This window comes from Crinia signifera, chromosome 2 (genome assembly GCF_055691185.1).
Source record: "Crinia signifera chromosome 2, ASM5569118v1, whole genome shotgun sequence".
NCBI classification, from domain to species: domain Eukaryota; kingdom Metazoa; phylum Chordata; class Amphibia; order Anura; family Myobatrachidae; genus Crinia; species Crinia signifera.
Window position 1 is genome coordinate 405,755,400 of NC_139218.1, and position 18,902 is coordinate 405,774,301.

The 18,902-nt window shown below is 45.5% G+C and overlaps 1 protein-coding gene across 1 annotated transcript in view; it reads right to left on the bottom strand.

Moving 5' to 3' along the window:
- Nucleotides 1-1,426: 1,426 nt before the first annotated feature.
- LCMT2 (leucine carboxyl methyltransferase 2) overlaps nt 1,427-18,902 on the bottom strand; it is a 394,048-nt gene continuing 376,572 nt past the window's right edge. The window contains 1 exon segment of the mRNA XM_083170637.1: nt 1,427-1,973. Coding sequence (XP_083026763.1) covers nt 1,815-1,973 — 159 coding nt within the window. The 3' untranslated portion in view covers nt 1,427-1,814.

Consider the following 18,902-nt stretch of genomic DNA (forward strand, 5'->3'; position numbering starts at 1 on the left):
GGTACTGAGCAGTGTGGTATAATGAGCAGTGCGGTGTACTGAGCAGTGTGGGGTACTGAGCAGTGTGGGGTACTGAGCAGTGCGGTGTAATAAGCAGTGCGGTGTAATGAGCAGTGTGGTGTAAGGAGCAGTGTGGTGTAATGAGCAGTGTGGGGTACTGAGCAGTGTGATGTAATGAGCAGTGTGATGTAATGAGCAGTGTGGGGTACTGAGCAGTGTGATGTAATGAGCAGTGTGATGTAATGAGCAGTGTGATGTAATGAGCACTGTGGTGTAATGAGCAGTGTGGGGTAATGAGCAGTGTGGGGTACTGAGCAGTGTGGGGTACTGAGCAGTGTGGGGTACTGAGCAGTGCGGTGTATTGAGCAGTGTGGTTTAATGAGCAGTGTGGGGTACTGAGCAGTATGGTGTAATGAGCAGTGCGGTGTATTGAGCAGTGTGGGGTACTGAGCAGTGCGGTGTAATGAGCAGTGTGGTGTAATGAGCAGTGTGGTTTTATGAACATTGTGGTGTGTTGAGCAGTGTGGTATAATGAGCAGTGTGGTGTAATGGGCAGTGTGGTGTAATGAGCAGTGCGGTGTATTGAGCAGTGTGGTGTAATGGGCAGTGTGGTGTATTGAGCAGTGTGGTGTAATGAGCAGTGTGGTGTAATGAGCCGTGTGGTGTAATGAGCAGTGTGGGGTACTGAGCAGTGTGGGGTACTGAGCAGTGCGGTGTATTGAGCAGTGTGGTATAATGAGCAGTGTGGGGTACTGAGCAGTGCGGTGTATTGAGCAGTGTGGTGTAATGGGCAGTGTGGTGTAATGAGCAGTGCGGTGTATTGAGCAGTGTGGTGTAATGGGCAGTGTGGTGTATTGAGCAGTGTGGTGTAATGAGCAGTGTGGTGTAATGAGCCGTGTGGTGTAATGAGCAGTGTGGGGTACTGAGCAGTGTGGGGTACTGAGCAGTGCGGTGTATTGAGCAGTGTGGTGTAATGGGCAGTGTGGTGTAATGAGCAGTGCGGTGTATTGAGCAGTGCGGTGTAATGAGCAGTGTGGGGTACTGAGCAGTGAGGTGTAATGAGCAGTGTGGGGTACTGAGCAGTGTGGTATAATGAGCAGTGCGGTGTATTGAGCAGTGTGGGGTACTGAGCAGTGCGGTGTAATGAGCAGTGCGGTGTAATGAGCAGTGCGGTGTAATGAGCAGTGTGGGGTACTGAGCAGTGTGATGTAATGAGCAGTGTGATGTAATGAGCAGTGTGGTGTAATGAGCAGTGTGGGGTAATGAGCAGTGTGGGGTACTGAGCAGTGTGGGGTACTGAGCAGTGCAGTGTATTGAGCAGTGTGGTTTAATGAGCAGTGTGGGGTACTGAGCAGTATGGTGTAATGAGCAGTGCGGTGTATTGAGCAGTGTGGGGTACTGAGCAGTGCGGTGTAATGAGCAGTGTGGTTTTATGAACATTGTGGTGTGTTGAGCAGTGTGGTATAATGAGCAGTGTGGTGTAATGAGCAGTGTGGTGTAATGAGCAGTGCGGTGTATTGAGCAGTGTGGGGTACTGAGCAGTGTGGGGTACTGAGCAGTGTGGTGTAATGAGCAGTGTGGGGTACTGAGCAGTGTGGGGTACTGAGCAGTGCGGTGTATTGAGCAGTGTGGTGTAATGGGCAGTGTGGCGTAATGAGCAGTGTGGTGTAATGAGCAGTGCGGTGTATTGAGCAGTGTGGTTTAATGAACATTGTGGTGTATTGAGCAGTGTGGTATAATGAGCAGTGTGGGGTACTGAGCAGTGCGGTGTATTGAGCAGTGTGGTGTAATGGGCAGTGTGGTTTAATAATGTGTCACAGCAAAAATGGGAGCTCTAGAACACAAGGCTGCAAATTTAGATGTGTTCCAAAAGAGAAGCAGGTTCCTCCTCCTCCCAGCAGCAGCAGGCCCCCATCCTCTGGCAGCAGCACAGAACTATGGCCATGTAACATCAGCGGCCACTCCAGGGATGCCTGGAAGAGAACAAGATCATCACACATTATAGAGGAGGAGGAGATAGAAAAGGGATTATGCAGGAGAGAATGTGCCTTAGGCGCTGGAGATGACTGGGGTGTAACTGAATACCCAGCAGCCACCACGTAAGAGGGTTGCCAACCTCCAAAATTACAAAAATACAAACAGAGATGTGGGGCGCTCTTGGATATCAGGATGAAAAAAGTTTTATTTAATACACATAATTTAAAAGGTATACATAATTAATACACATTAATGCATAAAAAACACACAAGAAAATAATATTAAAAAATAAAAAATTAAATATAAAAATCAAAAATAAAGGAATAAAAAGAATTGCAATGGATGGTAATTTAAAGAATAATAAATGCGTATATATTGACTACACAATAGGTATATAGCAGCACATCAGCTCAGCGTATTCCACCAATGTAAATTCTTCTTTGCCCCTTGTTAGGGTCTAGCAGGTGGATATATACGAATATAGGAGTACAGTTCCTTAATTAAGGTTTTAAGTGTCCAGGAGTTGTGACTGAGACCAATTGGTACAAAGTAGCTAGTGTGCACACTAAGTAAAGTTTGCAGATATAGCTTGGCATAAGCGTCAGTATGGTGAAAACGAATGAGGGAACAAGGACTTCTGTTTTAAAAAGCAGCGTGAAAAAAACAGTGTCCGTCCTGTCCCTTTGCAGGTTCTTACCAGTCGTTGTCTGCTGGTTAATCCACAAACTTGCGCTGGAAGGATAAATCAGCACTACAGCGCCCGCTCTCTCTGCTCTCCGCTCGGCTTAAGAGTGAATGTTGCCGGTCAGCCGGTATTTAGTTATAGCGATAGCCGTTTTCCTCCTGCAGTCTCCTCGCTTGGAGGCTCACATGGCGCTCTGCCACAGCGTCCGTGGGTGATGGTATAATTAGCGGCTTGGAGGGAGTGTAGATTGTCGGCTCAGCGTCTGGCAGGTTTGTAATGAAGAGAGCGTCCTTCCTTGAATATGCTGGAACGCATTTCGCCGCGCACTGGGCGGCTTTGTCAACCAGGTGTGAGAGGTAACTTCTCTGGTCTGCTTAAATGCTGGTCTCTATTAGGCTCAGGTGTCTCTCATTACGTGATCACCTGTGTGATCTTTCAAACTGTAATTCTCCCAGCAGGATTCTCCCTCTCAAATGGAGGTTACATAGATACTTGTGTGGTCTCAAGTGAGTTTGCTTCATCGCTGCTGGTGAGTTTGTAGGTGTACCAATACGTGAAAAGTGCAATTTCTTTTAAGAATAATTGATTAATAAAGAAGAAAAAATAATAATGAAGAAAAAATATGAAAAGTTTTTTTAAAAATAAAAAACATACAAATAAACAGCATTAGTCTAAAAATTATATATATGAATACATATATAATAAATATATATAAAAATATATATAGAAACAAATAATTCATCCTTCATGCATAAGCCACTATGTGGGCTTCCTATTCTGTGGCTATTGCGGACAGACTTATGTGGTGTATCTCCTATCCAAATATATGAATATACATACACATTGTTCGATCTCTGTACAGCAAATTACGGGTCATTGGTTGTTAGCATCATGTATTTAGCTAAAGTAAAGCACCCCAACTGTAACCAAATAATTTAGCATCTGACAATCCCCACATTATTCTCAGATTGAGACAGATCAATGCCAATTAGGGAATATCAGACATAGTGAATAGGTGTAGTTATTACAAAATAATCTATTAAAGACCAGACTGGTTAAATAATAAAATAATATAACCAATCTCACGTATATTATAGCCATAGACAAGTAAAACAGATATAGTAACCTATGTTCAGGTTTAACATTACATGAATATAGGGGCAGGGATCCAATTTTTAATGTGTTGGAGAGATATGTACAGATATTTGATCATCCGATATCTCAAATGTTGCGCACATACACATGCGTGTGCATAGCATACACACGCATATATGTGTACGCACATGTCTATAGAAAGAGGAAAGGGTGAGATGACAAAGGTTAATTTGTAGGGATAGAAAAGAATTTTTGAACTGGGAAGAACAGTTCAGGGCATAAGCTTCAAAGGAGGGAGCCCAAGACTTTAATAAAAATAATAATAATAATAATAATAAACCCATTAATAAATGTTAACTTTAAATAAACTCTAAATCTATGTTTTCGTTCAAGCCTTGGGGTTTAAGGGACTGCAGTTTCAGGATCCATGCCGCCTCCTGCTTACACAGAGTCCTGAAACGGTCCCCGCCTCGGCTTGTTGTTTTGATGTGTTCCAATCCTATCACCAGCATCCCTTTAGGATCACCATTGTGCACTTCAGAGTAGTGCCTTGGGATGCTGTGATTAGTACACCTATTCAGAATATTCCTTCGATGTTCTGTCACTCTGTTTTTAAGTTGTCGCGTTGTGCGTCCAACGTAATACATGTGGCATGGGCATATTAAAAGATAAATCACATATTGCGTGGCACAGTTGATAAACGTCTCTATCTCAAATTTCTTGCCTGAAGTTGATGCCTCTACCATCTGTAGATGCATATGGTTACACCTGAAGAACCCTCGTACTTCGGGACCAATTAAAGTCCTTTGTATTGGATTTCTCCCATTCATCTTTTTATCTTTGAGCTGACTTGGGGCTAGAATGTTTTTGAGGTTGCGGGCCTTTTTGAAAATTATAGGGGGTTGTGCATCTAGATTATTTTTAAGTATTGGGTCGGTACTGAGAAGTTTGTAGTTTCGTTTGATGATGGATGTGATTTTGCCAGCAGCTATGTTGTGGGTAGACACAAAGAAGGGGGTCTTATTTTCAAACCTATCTTTCTGTGATTTTTTATCAGATTTAGATTTATTTTTCTTGAGTATTTCTTCTCTATTCAGATTTTCTGCATAGTTAGAGGCTTCCTCCAATATTTTTTGTGGATAACCCCGACTTTTAAATTCTTCTAGAAGGTTGTTTGCCTGTTCTTTAAATTGGGTATTCGAAGTGCAATTCCTTCGAATCCTATGAAGCTGGCTTCTCGGTACATTGTTAAGCCAGCTTTTTTTATGATTACTGGAATAGGGAATAAAGCTACACACATCTACTGGTTTTTTGTAGCTAGAAACTGTCACTTTTCCATCTCTCACCTCCACCATAATATCCAAAAAATTAATTTGTGTCGGGTGGTGCGTGCAAGTGAAGGATAAACCAAAATCATTAGTGTTTAAATAATCAACAAAATTTGTAATAGATAAAGTGTCACCGTGCCAAATAAAGAACAGGTCGTCGATATAGCGACCATACAGGACCAGGTTCGACGCATAGCTTCCTTCCCAAACCAATTCATGTTCGAACGCACCCATAAATAAATTTGCGAAGCTAGGCGCGAACCTGGTCCCCATCGCTGTACCGAGGACCTGTAGATAGAACTTGTGATCAAACAGAAAATAATTGTGAGTTAAAATAAATTTAATAGAATCCAAGACAAATTTCCGCCTCTCCCCTGAAATGTCCTCATCAGTGACTAAATAGCTCGAGACCACCTCCACACCTTTTTGGTGTGGAATGTTGGTGTATAGGGCCTGGACATCGCAGGTGACAAACTGATATCCAGGCTCCCACTGGAGGCCTTCAACCATCTGGATAAAATCAGTGGTATCCCTTATATGTGATTTCAGAGAAGAGGCGTGTGGCTGTAAAAAACTATCTACAAACTGTGATAAATTAGATGTTAAACCCCCAATCCCAGAAATAATAGGTCTCCCAGGTGGATCATGCAGTGTTTTATGAATCTTGGGGAGGTGATAAAAAATAGGGGTGACAGGATAAGGTGAGTGTAAAAAATCAAATTCGTTTTTATTTATAGCACTATTTTCTAAAGCTCCTTGTAACATTTCGACCAGCTCATTTTTGAACACAGGCGTGGGGTCATATGGGAGGGTTTTGTAAAAGGCCTCATCTGCTAGCTGGCGCCTGGCTTCTTTTAGATATTCCTCATAGTCTTGGACCACGATTCCCCCACCCTTGTCAGCCGGCTTGATGACAAGGGCGGGGTCACATGATAACCTTTTTAGAGCCTGTCTTTCTTCGGCCCCCAAGTTAAACTGCCCTGGATGGGTTCTCAATTCGCACAAACTTTTAAACTCCTCCAGGGTTGTTTGATAGAATGTGTCTATGGCACATGATTTATATTGTGTAGGGAAGAACTGGGATTTTCTTTTAAAGATTTTTCTATTTGTGTTATAAATTTGCGTCTCTGTCATCACATCTTCAGATGTGTGATCAGTGTTTTCTAGCAGTAATTCATTGAGCATTTGTATTCCTATCTCATCTGAATCCTCCAGTATAGTTTCAGTTTCTTCATTTGCATTTTTCTTATTGATTGCAAAATACCTGGTTCTGCACAGAGCTCGTACAAACCTATTAAGTTCTATAAATAACTCAAAATAATTAGGGGTTGAGGTAGGGGCAAATTTCATGCCTTTCGAAAGAATTCCCAGTTCTATATCTGTGAGTTGTTTGGAAGAGAGGTTGAAAACGCCAGCAGGTTCTATTTGAACCTCTGGTTTTTGTTTGAGTTTCCCTTTTCCTCCCCGTTTCCCTCTTGGTCTAGGTCTCTTGCTCTTTTTGGGGTTCTTATTAGGGTCTCGTACCGGTTGGGGTGTGAGTACTGACTGACATGAGTTTCTGGGGGTCTCTCCATTCTCCTTCCTCTCTCTAAAAAATGCTTTTGTTGATATGGTTCATTATGATAGTCATACCTATTTGAGCTCCCTCTCCTATTTTTCTTGTAGGTAACTTGTCTCCAATTTGGAGGGGTCTCATCATAATTATTCCTCCTTGTATGTATATTCATATATTTGGATAGGAGATACACCACATAAGTCTGTCCGCAATAGCCACAGAATAGGAAGCCCACATAGTGGCTTATGCATGAAGGATGAATTATTTGTTTCTATATATATTTTTATATATATTTATTATATATGTATTCATATATATAATTTTTAGACTAATGCTGTTTATTTGTATGTTTTTTATTTTTAAAAAAACTTTTCATATTTTTTCTTCATTATTATTTTTTCTTCTTTATTAATCAATTATTCTTAAAAGAAATTGCACTTTTCACGTATTGGTACACCTACAAACTCACCAGCAGCGATGAAGCAAACTCACTTGAGACCACACAAGTATCTATGTAACCTCCATTTGAGAGGGAGAATCCTGCTGGGAGAATTACAGTTTGAAAGATCACACAGGTGATCACGTAATGAGAGACACCTGAGCCTAATAGAGACCAGCATTTAAGCAGACCAGAGAAGTTACCTCTCACACCTGGTTGACAAAGCCGCCCAGTGCGCGGCGAAACGCGTTCCAGCATATTCAAGGAAGGACGCTCTCTTCATTACAAACCTGCCAGACGCTGAGCCATCAATCTACACTCCCTCCAAGCCGCTAATTATACCATCACCCACGGACGCTGTGGCAGAGCGCCGTGTGAGCCTCCAAGCGAGGAGACTGCAGGAGGAAAACGGCTATCGCTATAACTAAATACCGGCTGACCGGCAACATTCACTCTTAAGCCGAGCGGAGAGCAGAGAGAGCGGGCGCTGTAGTGCTGATTTATCCTTCCAGCGCAAGTTTGTGGATTAACCAGCAGACAACGACTGGTAAGAACCTGCAAAGGGACAGGACGGACACTGTTTTTTTCACGCTGCTTTTTAAAACAGAAGTCCTTGTTCCCTCATTCGTTTTCACCATACTGACGCTTATGCCAAGCTATATCTGCAAACTTTACTTAGTGTGCACACTAGCTACTTTGTACCAATTGGTCTCAGTCACAACTCCTGGACACTTAAAACCTTAATTAAGGAACTGTACTCCTATATTCGTATATATCCACCTGCTAGACCCTAACAAGGGGCAAAGAAGAATTTACATTGGTGGAATACGCTGAGCTGATGTGCTGCTATATACCTATTGTGTAGTCAATATATACGCATTTATTATTCTTTAAATTACCATCCATTGCAATTCTTTTTATTCCTTTATTTTTGATTTTTATATTTAATTTTTTATTTTTTAATATTATTTTCTTGTGTGTTTTTTATGCATTAATGTGTATTAATTATGTATACCTTTTAAATTATGTGTATTAAATAAAACTTTTTTCATCCTGATATCCAAGAGCGCCCCACATCTCTGTTTGTAGATAGAAAAGGGACACTTATAAAGTACCCCCTACCAGCACACACTACAATAGCAATACCCTGTACCCCCCCTACCAGCACACACACTACACTAGTAATAATACCTTGTACCTCTCTACCTGCACACACTACACTACCACTTATATCCTATACCCCCCTACCTGCAAACACTATACTAACACTAATATCCTGTAACCCCCTGTGAGGATACGAGTTCTTCAATCACTCAGACACCGAGCAGATGAAAACAAAATATGGTTTATTTTTATCACAGCACACACATGTAGATAAAGACAGGAGCAAGAGGCAAATGTAGCATATAAACGTTATCGGGTAGCAGTCTAAAATGGCAGTCCTTGTAGCAGCAGTTCCAAATCACAAAACTATCACTTATTCCACACAGCAGTGATAGCCGAAACCTGTGTAAATCCACACAGAACGGACGCTCCACACCAGAGCTTAGTAGGATGCCCCCCCCCCCGGGCAAACGATGTGTTCCACAAGATCCAGTGGAGGGTTTGACCCCTGAGCCAGGATTGCGACTAACATGAGGAGCCGGCATGTGTATAAGTCATTTTAAAACCTTCTAAATTCCCACGCGTGCCCATACCATCAGTGGGCTTGCACTGGATCTCGATTGGTGGACTCAAGAGTCAGGTATATCCCCCCCTTCAAGCTGCAGCTGTTCCTCTGCTGCTGCGCCCCTGCTGGGTCTGGTTCCAAAGAGTCCAGAGATATGCAAAGGAGTGTCAATAAGGAGGAACAACCACAAGGTAATTTGGTTTATGTCCTGATTACCCCCTGTGGACATAACCTTCCTGTAAATAGCAGGGGAGTTGGATCACCCCCTGCGGTGCCCGGTTACACTAAGTCTGGTATTGACCAGCGTTACACAAAGGAAATGAAGATAGAGACACAATCACAGTCTGATTGCATTATGTCTTGATCACCCCCCAGTGTGACATCATACCAAACCCATCTTGTAAAAGGCGGCTGGTTTGCAGAATCAGCAAGGGCAATATCACAATCTAAGTTATACATTTGAACTAACAAGGGATTTAGCAATTCCTCTTCTTCAGATGCTGGGTGTGAAGATACGAGTTCTTCAATCACTCAGACACCGAGCAGATGAAACCAAAATATGGTTTATTTTTATCACAGCACACACAAGTAGACAAAGACAGGGGCAAGAGGCAAATGTAGCATATAAACGTTATCGGGTAGTAGTCCAAAATGGCAGTCCTTGTAGCAGCAGTTCCAAATCACAAAGGAGGAGCCGGCCTGTGTACAAGTCATTTTAAAACTTCTAAATTCCCACGGTACCTGAACTATCAGTGGACTTGCACTGGGTCCGGATTGGTGGATTCAAGAGTCAGGTTTATCCCCCTCCCAGCTACTGCTGCTGCCCCCCCCCCCCCTGCTGGGTCAGGCTCCAAACAGTCTACTAGAGTCCAGAAAGGCACAGAGGAGTGTAAATACAAGGAACAAACACCAGCTGATTACGTTGTGTGCTGATCACCCCCTGTGAAGATTGTCCCTCAGCTATCACCCTCCTGTAAATAGCAGGAACAATAGTATGGTAATTGGACATAACATTTTGGTGAAATCATACACTGTTCTTTCCTGGGTATTTCCTGTCCGACCATATTTGGGTAACAGAATCTGATGTAGAGTGTTATACTATATGATATACAGTGTACTACTATGGTTCTGGAAATACACAGATTTGGGGGATAGAAATATCTACGGAGAGGAAGAGGGTACAGACGGACTAAAAAGTACATTAATCACTACACCTAATAAAATATAATAATTACAGTCTTACAGTGAGAGTCTGATAACTTCACACTGGGTACCCCCTCTCTTCAACATTGTAACCTTTTACACTGGGTACACCTATAGGGTGTACGAATACTTTTGCCTCTGGCATAATGGGGCAGGGAGCACTTTCCACCTCCCCCTCTTGCACAAGGAACAGCTGCCAAACAGCAGGCCAATATAAGGGCTCTGGCCCTGGCACTTCCGCCACTCTGTCACATCCTTCCTCCCTTCAACCCAAACTAGTGGCATGGCAAATTTCAGTACAGCATTTGGTTTCAATGCCCAGGGCTGAGGAGGGACCCTCCATCAGGAACAATTCCTCTGGTGGCTGCAGGACAGGCCGCATCAGCTCTGTCCCCTTAAAAGCCAGTTGCTCACCTGCAGCCACTTCTGCGTACTCCTCTTCCTCCTGGATAACCTCCTTCCCCAGCTGAATATGCTGGGCAGCCTGAAACAAGACGTCATCTGTGACTGGTATTCTTGTGGCCTGGATGTTGGCGAATATCAGATCCCCTGGCAGCAGGATAATAGCTCTTCATCTTCCATCTCAGCAAAAGGGAAGCTGTAGTGCAGCTCCTCCTGGGGTGCCTGGCTAACGGGCCCACTTCCTTCACTTTGGGGATAACCTCCCTCAGTATAGAACACTGACCAGCTTCTTCCCTAGGCTGTGGGAGAAACTGTTGCAGGCGGTGCCTTTCATCAGCCACCCTGCGACACTGGTCTCGCCATGCTGGGGTGTCCAGGAGCCTGTGATCAGTCGCCTCTTCCTCTGCCACAATAAAGCACTCCTCCAGACACTCCAATTGTTCCCACACACTCAGCTGTGCACCGAAATGGAGGATCCATGCCCGATAATCGGTAAATGCTTTTGTAGGATCCCCCTGATCTTGAAGGATCTGCTGGATGATTTCCCTGCGCGTGCAGGATTGGACGGGTATACCTCGCAGCTGACATTCTGCTATCAGCTCCTCCATACTCATTTCTTCAAGGGCAATGGGGCCCCCCTGACAACGACCCTTCTCTTGTGGTTACAAATAATTCTGTGGCAGACCCCTCGGTTGTCTGCCCAGATTGCAGTAGCCCCCTTCTGGACCTTTCCTCTGGTTCTATCTGGGGCATCAATTTATTCTGGACTTGTCCTTCAGCCTCAGAATATTGTCCTCTTTGTAGCATCTGGGTAACTGTAGCAATCACTTCCTCTGTAAATTCTACAAACTCTGGCTCCCCCAGCAGATTTCACGAGGTGGCCTCACCTTTACAGTGCAGGAATGCATCCCCCAGGTAACACAACTTGTCCTGTATGCTGGATACTCTCCACCCGCTGATCATCTGCTGAGCTTCTTCCCAGTACTTCCAGATATACTGCATTTTTCTGACAATAAATAACAGATCCGGCTTCCCAGCCTGCCGATACACTGAAGAACCTCCATCCCTGAGCTCCTCTGCTCCAGGGGTCTTGAGGCATCAATTTTCTTTCCTTGGAAACATTTTCCCTTTCACAGGAATGACACCTGCTCACTTGCTGAACTTCACCTTACTGCATTTTCCGTTTCCTTACATATGGTCTGATCCTCTGTTCTCTGTGCTTTCTGTGCTCGATGGTTGGTGTCTGAATGATCCCACTGTCGCTGCCGCCAAATGTGAGGATACGAGTTCTTCAATCACTCAGACACCGAGCAGATGAAAACAAAATATGGTTTATTTTTATCACAGCACACACAAGTAGATAAAGACAGGAGCAAGAGGCAAATGTAGCATATAAACGTTATCGGGTAGCAGTCCAAAATGGCAGTCCTTGTAGCAGCAGTTCCAAATCACAAAACTATCACTTATTCCACGCAGCAGTGACAGCCGAAACCTGTGTAAATCCACACAGAACGGACGCTCCACACCAGAGCTTAGTAGGATGCCCCCCCCCCCGGGCAAACGATGTGTTCCATAAGATCCAGTGGAGGGTATGACCCCTGAGCCAGGATTGCGACTAACATGAGGAGCTGGCATGTGTATAAGTCATTTTAAAACCTTCTAAATTCCCACGCGTGCCCATACCATCAGTGGGCTTGCACTGGATCTCGATTGGTGGACTCAAGAGTCAGGTATATCCCCCCCTTCAAGCTGCAGCTGTTCCTCTGCTGCTGCCCCCCTGCTGGGTCTGGTTCCAAAGAGTCCAGAGATATGCAAAGGAGTGTCAATAAGGAGGAACAACCACAAGGTAATTTGGTTTATGTCCTGATTACCCCCTGTGGACATAACCTTCCTGTAAATAGCAGGGGAGTTGGATCACCCCCTGCGGTGCCCGGTTCCACCAAGTCTGGTATTGACCAGCGTTACACAAAGGAAATGAAGATAGAGACACAATCACAGTCTGATTGCATTATGTCTTGATCACCCCCCTGTGGAGATTGTCTTTTGGTGGAATTCTCCAGCCTAATACTATATGATCTGGAAATACACACACACATGTATGGGGAATAGACATATCTATAGAGTACGAGAGGGTACAGACTGACTAAAGTGTACATTCATCACTACAAATAATAAAATATCATAATTACAGTCTTACTGTCAGTCTGCTAACCTCACACCCCCTACCTGCAAACACTACACTACCACTGCTATCCCCCTACCTGCACACACTACAATACCACTTATACCCTATACCCCCCTACCTGCAAACATTACACTACCACTGCTATCACCCGACCTGCACACACTACACTATCACTAATATCCTGTACCCCCCTACCTGCACACATTACACTACCACTAATACCATGTACCCCCCCATCTGCAAAAATGACACTACCCACTGCTACCCTGTACCCCCCTACCTGCAAATTCTACACTACAACTAATACCCCTTAGCCCCCTACCTGCAAACAGAGCCGGCCTTAGCCTAAATGACGCCCTAGGCAAGATTTTGGCTGGTGCCCCCCCCCCCCCCTTTCCCAGCACCATCAACCCTCATCATAGCAGTCATCATTTCCGCAATATTTTAAATAGAAACACAGCCCAAACAGGGGTGTGTTCTTGCTGGGAAGGGGCATGGCCACACAATTTTACCCCAATTCAAATTATGCCACATAGTAGTGCAACTTTATTCACATTATATCATGTGATGGTGTCCCTTATTCATGTTACATCACACTTTACCTTATATACATTACTCCGCACATTATTCACATTATATCCTTAGAAAAAAATCCTGAGAAAATATTGTATTTTAACCACCTCCATGGCCACACTGCAACCCAGCACAAAGCAGTGTGTGCTGGGCAGAGGAGTAGAACTGCAGCTGCTGCTGTCACTTAAGGGGAGGAGGCCCGAGGCCCCCACTGGGCCCTCCCATCAGACTTTGGCCTGGGTAAATTGTACCCCCTACCCCTTTCTCTCTGCACCCCTGATAATACCACACAGTAATGCCCCTTACACATGACACACATTATTAATGTCCTTATAACCATAATGCCCCTTACACATTATGCCAACCTTTATTAATGCCCTACATACACATAATGACACACATAATGCCCCTTACACATATGTTGCACATTATTAATGCCCTTATACACATGACACACATAATGCCAATTACACATATGTTGCACATTATTAATGCCCTTATATACATGAAACACATAATGCCCCTTACACATATGCCGAACACTATTGCACAACCAACCCACCCACAGACAACACTCGCACAGCCGCTGAAACTGTGACCTGTGCCTCTGCTTGGATACAGATGATTCCTCATACATCTTGTCTCAATAGGCCATGCAGCTCCTGGCCAGTTCTGCTAACGTTGGGTGCCTTTTTTGCTGAAAATTCATCTTATTTGCATTGTTATGACCAGCCCACACAAGAAGCTTCTGATGATTAAAATTATATGCAGCATGCCTATATTTTGTGTGCTACTGTGGCTGTACCTGCATACGGAATGCTATGTTACAGTGATTTCCATGAATACACTATGTCATATTCAGATACAGCCTCACTCACACACAGAATATAGGCATGCTGCATATCATTTTAATCAGCAGAAGCTGCTGATGCCCCTAGGCATTCCAAATGCCCTAGGCAATTGCCTAGTTTGCCTATGCCTAAGGCCGGCCCTGCCTGCAAACACTACACTACCACTGCTATCCCCCTACCTGCACACAGTACACTACCACTAATATCCTGTACCCCCCCTACCTGCAAATAATACACTACCACAGCTATCCCCCTATCTGTATACACTACAATACCATTAATATCCTGTACCCCTCTACCTGCAAACAATACACTACCATTGCTATCCCCCTACCTGTACACACTACACTACCACTAATAACCTGTACCCCCCTACCTGCACACATTACACTACCACTAATATCCTGTACCCCCCTACCTGCAAACACTACGCTACCACTGCTATCCCCCTACCTGTACACACTACAATACCAATAATACCCAGTACCCCCTACCTGCACACATTACACTACCACTAACACCATGTACCCCCCCTACCTGCAAACATGACACTACCCACTGCTACCCTGTACCCCCCTACCTGCAAATTCTACACTACCACTAATACTCCTTAGCCCCTACCTGCAAACACTACACTACCACTGCTATCCCCCTACCTGCACACAGTACACTACCACTAATATCCTGTACCCCCCTACCTGCAAATAATACACTACCACAGCTATCCCCCTATCTGTATACACTACAATACCACTAATACCCTGTACCCCTCTACCTGCAAACAATACACTACCACTGCTATCCCCCTACCTGTACACACTACACTACCACTAATACCCTGTACCCCCCTACCTGCACACACTACAATACCACTAATACCCAGTACCCCCCTACCTGCACACATTACACTACCACTAACACCATGTACCCCCCCTACCTGCAAACATGACACTACCCACTGCTACCCTGTACCCCCCTACCCGCAAATTCTACACTCCCACTACTACCCTGTACACACTACACTACCACTGCTACCCTGTATCCCTCTACCAGCACTCATTACATTACCACTAATAACCTGTACCACCTACCTGCAAACAATACACTACCACTGCTATCCCCCTACCTGCAAACACTACAATACCACTAATATCCTGTACCCAGGGCCGGCGCCACCACTATGCAGCTTTGGGCATTTGCCTAGGGTGCTGGCCACTGGAGGGCGGAAGATGGAGCAGGTGTCCCCCACTGGATGGTATGGAGGTGAGTGTGAGGTTAGCAGACTGACAGTAAGACTGTAATTATGATATTTTATTATTTGTAGTGATGAATGTACACTTTAGTCAGTCTGTACCCTCTTGTTCTCTGCAGATGTTCTATTCCCCATATATGTGTGTGTATTTCCAGATCATATAGTATTAGGCTGTAGAACTCCACAGTAATTAATGTACATTTTAGCCCTATTGTTCTCTATGTATGTCTATATTCCCCATAGCTGCGTGTATTTCCAGATCAGATCGCTCTTGCCCAAATATGGTCTGACAGGAAATAGCCAGGAAAGAACATTGCATGGATTCACCCATATGTTATGTCCACAGGGGGTGATCCAATTCCCCTGCTATCAACAGGAAGGTTGTTCACAGGGGGTAATCAGGACATAATGTAATCAGACTGTGTTTGTGTCTCTATCTTCAGTTCCTTTGTGTCAATACCAGACTTAGTGGGACCGGGCACCGCAGGGGGTGATCAGCACATAACGCAATCAGCTGGTTATTGTTCATTGTATTGATACTCCCTTGCATATCTCTGGTCACTAGCAGACTTTCTGGAACCGACCCCAGCAGGGGTGGGCAGCAGCAGTAGCTGGGAGGGGGTGATACCTGACTCTTGAATCCACCAATCAAGATCCACTGCAAGCCCACTTTTGGTTTGTGCACCGTGGGAATTGAGAAGTTTTTAAAATGACTTGCACACAAGCCAGGGGGGAGATTTTGATGGACTGTCCTGGACTAAGAGGTTATGCTCTGTCTAGGTATCGTGTGGACTTATCTGCTATCACTGCTGTGAGGAGAAGTGATAGTTTTGTGCTTTGGAACTGCTGCTACAAGGACTGCCATTGGACTGCTACCCGATAACGTTTATATGCTACATTTGCCTCTTGTTCCTGTCTTTATCTACATGTGTGTGCTGTGATAAAAATAAACCATATTTTGGTTTCATCTGCTCGGTGTCTGAGTGATTGAAGAACCCGTATCTTCGCAGTGAGTGGCAACTTCGTGGCCGCCGCCGCATCGCCCACCAACCCTGCCCCCCGTGGAGTGACACCCTGGAGTGACAGGCTGGGGTGACACCCGCACACCACACACTGGCTGCGTGCCCTGTCCTCCTGCAGTGCACACACACCACATCCACGTCCAGGATGTGGTACAGAGGTAAGCGCCAACTAATCCCTCCACCCTGCGCCGCACTGGTGGTCCATTAGGAGAATGTGAAGTCAGCGGAGGGGTCCCTGCCGAGGATGGGAACTAGCTAGTTTCCATCCTCGGCAGGGACCCTGCCCCTGACTTCACATTCTCCTAACGGACCCCGATGCCTCCTGAGCATGGATCACGCTGCTCGGATCCCCAGTGCCCCGCTACAAACTGCTCTGTCTGTGCACCTGCTGCAGCCTCCTCCTTTCATGCATCAGCCGGGCACATGCCGACTAGCAGCCCTGGATCCACATGCTGCCAGGTACCAGAGGAGGGAGGGAGCGGGGGTACCACCTGCCAGGTACCAGGGGAGTGGGGGTACCAGCTGCCAGGTACCAGAGGAGGGATGGTGGGGTCGCAGGCTAGGTACCAGGGAATGGGTGGTATATTACTCCGTCCGGAGCTCCGCCCTCAGACCGGGACTTAGTCCACCCCCGCCAGCCAATCATGGTCCGGCATGGTGGTTTTCCCGGACTATGATTGGCTGGCGGGGCTAAGTCCCAATCTGGGGGTGGAGCTCCGGATGTAAATAAACCCGCCCACAGATACCGGAGAGCATTGCAGAGGGTCCAGAGAAGCCCTGAAGATCAGTGTGGTAAGTATAATTTGCTTCTACAGGTACCGGACTATGGATTCTACTGGAGAAGAGGACCGATCTTCTATCAAGGCAGGTGAGTTGATATGCATGGGCTCCGTGTGAAATAAGGTTATACTGTAAGTGTGTCTGTGTGGTTTTTTTTTTTTTTTTTTACTATTTGTACTCAGGGTTGCCTACCCTGCCAGAATGGCCTGGAGGGTCCCGGAAATCAGGTCCCCCTCCCGGCCCCTCAGAAAGAAGGGCAACCCTCCCGCAAAGCCGCCCGGATCTCGCGACCCCCCCCCCCTTGCCGGCACCCACGACCCCCCTTCGGCGAATCGCGCCGGTTTAGCCCCGCCCACCGCCGTGCAATGCCTTTAAAATGGCATTGCACGGCGGTGGGCAGGGCTAAAACGGCACAAGTGCTCTGGCCACGCCCATAAACAAGTAGGTACGCGTGTGGCTCCCCCCCGTCCCGCCCCTTTTCACTCCCCACAGCAGCAGCACCCCCCCCCCCCTGAGCTGGCTGCCCTCTCCCGGAAAGGGCAGCCAGACAGTAGGTATGTTTGTACTTCTGGGGCACTACTTTATTGCCCCACATGCTGGGACTTGTGGTTCTCCAAGTCCCTGAAACCTATAAACATATAATTTCACGGCAGATAAGAACCACTTGGCCCATCTAGTCTGCCCCTTTTATTAAACACGTTACCTCAAACCATATTTGATCCTTATTTCTTTGTAAGGATATCACTATGCCTATCCCAAGCATGTTTACATTGTACTACTGTATTTGCCTCTACCACCTCTGATGGGAGGCTATTCCACTTATCTACTACTCTTTCTGTGTAAGGATATCACTATGCCTATCCCAAGCATGTTTACATTGTACTACTGTATTTGCCTCTACCACCTCTGATGGGAGGCTATTCCATACTTGCCTACACTCCCGCATTCTGCGGGAGCCTCCCGTTTCAGGCCCCGCAAAGCCCATTCAATCCCCCGGAATATTCCAGCCCCATCCTAAAATCTGGACTGCGCATGTGCGAGTATGGCCGCAATGGGGGCGGAGCTTAGCGCGATAAAAGGCCAGCCAGGCACCGCGGGACATAGACAGCGTCAGACTGAGCCGCCCAGGCCAGCAGAGTCACCTGACCGCACAGCTGACTCACCAGAGGTTGTGGCAGCAACAGCACTGCAGCAGCGATAGATCTCTTTCTCCTACAAACACACCCCCGCTGCACGCTGGAGGCATCCAGGAGGAGGAGGGAGGGGAGCTAGTGCGGTGAGCTGCTGGAGGGAAGACTGATAGCAGAGTAAGCTGGGAGCTCAGAGGAGATGCTGGGGGAGGAGCAGGAGTGCCCGGGCTGCAGGCTAGTAATTATATGTGGTTCTTCCACAGCAGCTCCGTAGGCTGCACTGTGTGTAGGTATCTGTGTGTGTGTGTGTAGCTTGGCACTGACCCCAATGTGTTTTTTTTTTTTTTTTATCTTTATTAAATTTTTCCTCCCTTTGCATTTCATACAAACAAGCATAGTACAGGTCGAGTATCCCGTATCCGAATATCCGTTATCCGAATTATTCCGAAATACGGACATTCCAGAAAGTGAAAATTTTTTTTTTTTTGCTAAAAACTCACTGGGGACATATGTAACAGCATCACTGGGGACATGATATGTAACTGGCACTATATATGTGCAAGACAATGATTGCTTGGCATTCAAATTCAGTGCTGAGATAGTACACACATTTTGTTTCACGTTTTGAAACCTTGTTTTTTGAACAATTAAAATATGTTTGTGTGTATTTTATGTGGTAATAAAATATATTTGTGTGTATATTATGTGTTTATACAGCATAAATGCAAGATACTTCAAAATACATCATTGAAATAT